General features: G+C 43.1%; 1 protein-coding gene across 1 annotated transcript; it reads right to left on the bottom strand.

Moving 5' to 3' along the window:
* Positions 1-501: 501 nt before the first annotated feature.
* Positions 502-2,645, bottom strand: LOC137427171 (uncharacterized). Its single transcript, XM_068116406.2, has 3 exons — positions 1,609-2,645; positions 1,232-1,455; positions 502-1,068 (listed from the first exon to the last, which is right to left on the bottom strand). The coding sequence occupies exons 1-2, from the start codon at positions 2,632-2,634 to the stop codon at positions 1,372-1,374; spliced, it is 1,110 nt and encodes a 369-aa protein (XP_067972507.2). The 5' UTR covers positions 2,635-2,645; the 3' UTR covers positions 502-1,068; positions 1,232-1,371.
* Between the last annotated feature and the right edge of the window lie 519 nt (positions 2,646-3,164).

The following is a 3,164-nucleotide window of genomic DNA, read 5'->3' as shown; positions in this document are numbered from 1 at the left end:
GTTCTTGTCGCCTAAACAACTCATCCACCAAGTTTTGTCAAAAGTCATCCACAACATTTTGGGATACCGTGATATATATATATATATATATATATATATATATATATATATATATATATATATATATATATATATATATATATATATATATATATATATATATTAGTATTAGTAAGGGCATTTTATGAGATATTTCACAAATCTGTTAACTAAATTGTTACCAAAAAATTTCTTCACCAATATGTTTGTAAAGCTGTGTAATAACATGTGTTAAAATGTTGAAGTTCAACTCCCGTGGGAAACCCAGAACAAAAGCTGTTGAATTCGGGTACCGAAAAATTATTTTCGAGAATTTGTATTTTTCTAAATCGGCCCTTAAGTAACTTATGAGGGGTCAAATAAGGGTTTTTCATGATTCTGAGTTGATTGTTAACATTTATATTTTCACTTTTACATTTACACACAAAGTAGCTTTTATTTCACATACATATATAATACTCAAGAGTTATTTCTCATTCACAATGTCAGAAGTTTCAACAGTCATTGTCTATGTCTTCTTCAGACTCAACAACATCATGACTGCAGTTTCTGCATGTAATGCCATTACAGACTCCACAGGCCGAGATGCACGTGACCCCATTCTTCTTGCAGCTGCATCGCCGGTTGCTGCAATCTCCATGACAATTACAGCTCGTGAACTGCAATAGCTCCTCAGGAGCCGTGGGGTCCAGTGTTGGAACTGGCTCATACCCATGCACACCTATTGTCCATCCATAGTCACTGGGGTTCAGAGACATGCTCTGTAGAAGGATCCAGTCCCGGGTCTGCAGGTAGGCACGGAGTGAATGTTGTGCAGCTGCACCCTCTGTTGGAGGTAGAGTCTCTGGTTTGATCACTCCTGCCACTGCCTTCCTTGAGAACATGTTGTACCGAATTTCACCCAATGTAGTATCTCGTCCATGGTAAATGTACTTGAAAATCGCAGTACCAGCCTGAATCACTGTTTCCTTGGTGGCTTCTGTGTCAAGGAAGATGTCGATGTACTCAGCCGCGTCCCCTTCGCAAAACCTAAAAAAAAGCACCAGGTCTATGTCAAGTAAAGTATAATGTAAAACAGAAATAAAATAATAATTATTTTTAACATTTATACTATGATGACAATGATTATAATTATTATTATTATAAGTATTAGTATTATTTGCCGACGTAATAGTAGTATTATCATTATTACCTGGCAAATAGAGTTGTTTTCCCATGACCAGCGATTGCAGAAACCGTATCACACCCCGTGAAGGCGTGACAGAAGAGCAGGTAGCTCTTCTGTGTTTCGGAGAGAGATTCTTTGATCTTTCGGACGTCATAAGAGCCGTTTTATGTGGTTAAGAAGAGTGGATGGTGGCTGTCTGAGCTATGGTGCACCAGCATTACCAGCACGTCTGCATCTTCTGCCCGCACCTGAAAATATAACAACATGTACAAAGCATAATGAACCGTTCAAGAACAGATTTAACTTTTCAACAGTGTGAATTCTCTTATTTTTAAATTACCCCATCTCCCCCCGGGCTCCATCCAATAGTTATACTAACTGAAGACACAAATGGTACTGACCTCAACAGAGCCATCTGAAGCAGCAGCCAATGCCTCTCTCACAATTGAAGTGTCAGCATCATTGTCACACTGCTCCACAGTGATGTGATGTTTTCGGAAGGTTGAAGAGAGAAGGTGGATGAGCTCACTCTTGTTATGAGTGTTGTCCAGAAACTTTGCTCTTGGGGTCCAGTTGGACATATCCGGTCGAATCTGGAGATTACAGCAGGAATTCTTGGTACGCCGGATGTGGTCGTGATCTTTTGGTGATCTGCTGTAGCCATCAAAGACCACAATGATCTTCTGGGAGCAGCGGCCCAGATACTGCACGTAGCTCAGGTAACTGTTGGCGATCTCCTGCCAGGTCTGACGTTGTTCCCACTTCACCATGTAGACAAGCCATCCGCCATCAATTACGAGGGTGCAGCAGGGTTGGTTAGTCAAGTCAAGTGGATCAGTTAACGCCTTCAGGCTTGTATTTGAAAAGTCTGCCTTGTTTGCCTTGTTCATCTTCTGATCTTTGTTGCTGAACAGGGACAATGGGAAGGGAGTCAGCTCATACTGTAAGCTTGTCTCAACTGTCATATCCCGCTGGGCGAAAATGATCAGTCGGTTGAACAACTTTAGTGAGTCAAGGTGAATCTTTTTCTCGTTGACCAAGGGAAATTTTCTTAGTGATGACAGGGCTTTTATCTTTGACTTGACATCCATGGTCGACGTCACTGACTGTCCATCCAGCTTGATCTGCATCTCCATCCCAACTTCAGCTGCTCTCTCAGCATTGACTGCATCATCTCCAGTGCTTGTGAATCCTGTTGAGAAAGACACGAGCAACTCCTTGTCTCTATCGTTGTCGAATGGCTTGATCTCCTCGAACCATTTTTGGACAAGTTCAACTGCCTCTGCATCTCGCTTCATCTGTGTATTGGCAAGGTCTCTGTGGACTGGAACATGTTTACTGACGTCCTCCTCCATCCGCCGGTTGACATCAGACAGGTGACTGAGGGTGAGCACCCAGCATTTGTGGCCAGAAAAACTGTTTCTCATTCTTCCTCTGCTCAGTCCACCTTGTGACTGGGCTGCCTTCATTAATGTCTGCTCAATGCAAATGTCACACCATGTGCCAGACCACTCATGACTTGAGTAACGGACATCGTGGTTCCCGTGGGCAGTGAGACGTTCTAAGGTGTCTTTGTAAGCAGGCAAAGTTTCTAGTTCCTTCATGAGTTGACAGTACAGCCGTGCGCCCTTGGCATACTGATGATGGCCTGCAGCGGCAAAGATGTGAAGCATCTTGGTAACAATGCAGGACAGATGCCCATTGTGGTCTGCAAGTCGCTCGGTTCTGATAAAGACCTTGATCACATCGACCATGTGGTGGTACTCCACCCAGAGTGCAGGTGTTCTTCCTCCTTTTGCGAGTCGTTTGAAGGTTTCTTCAAATCTTTGCTCAAACACTGGCACTACTGGGTCTGAGTGTCTGGCTCCCATCTTCCCATCAGCCACCTTCTCCATGAAGGTCTTCATGTCACCACGCTCCTCCTCAGTGAAGGCAAGTTTCATGATGTGTTGATAGA

Source organism: Myxine glutinosa, chromosome 5 (genome assembly GCF_964187855.1).
Source record: "Myxine glutinosa chromosome 5, kmMyxGlut1.1, whole genome shotgun sequence".
Taxonomy (NCBI): Eukaryota; Metazoa; Chordata; class Myxini; order Myxiniformes; family Myxinidae; genus Myxine; species Myxine glutinosa.
This window is presented reverse-complemented; position numbering and strand designations above follow the sequence as displayed.

What these genes read in the sequence shown, in the direction of transcription:
- LOC137427171 (XM_068116406.2), bottom strand. Translation starts at nt 2,634, where the DNA reads ATGAGAAACAGTTTTTCTGGCCACAAATGCTGGGTGCTCACCCTCAGT. An exon ending in CTTCAGATGGCTCTGTTGAG is followed by an intron (nt 1,456 to 1,608) that starts GTCAGTACCATT and finishes TTATATTTTCAG; the next exon opens with GTGCGGGCAGAAGATGCAGA.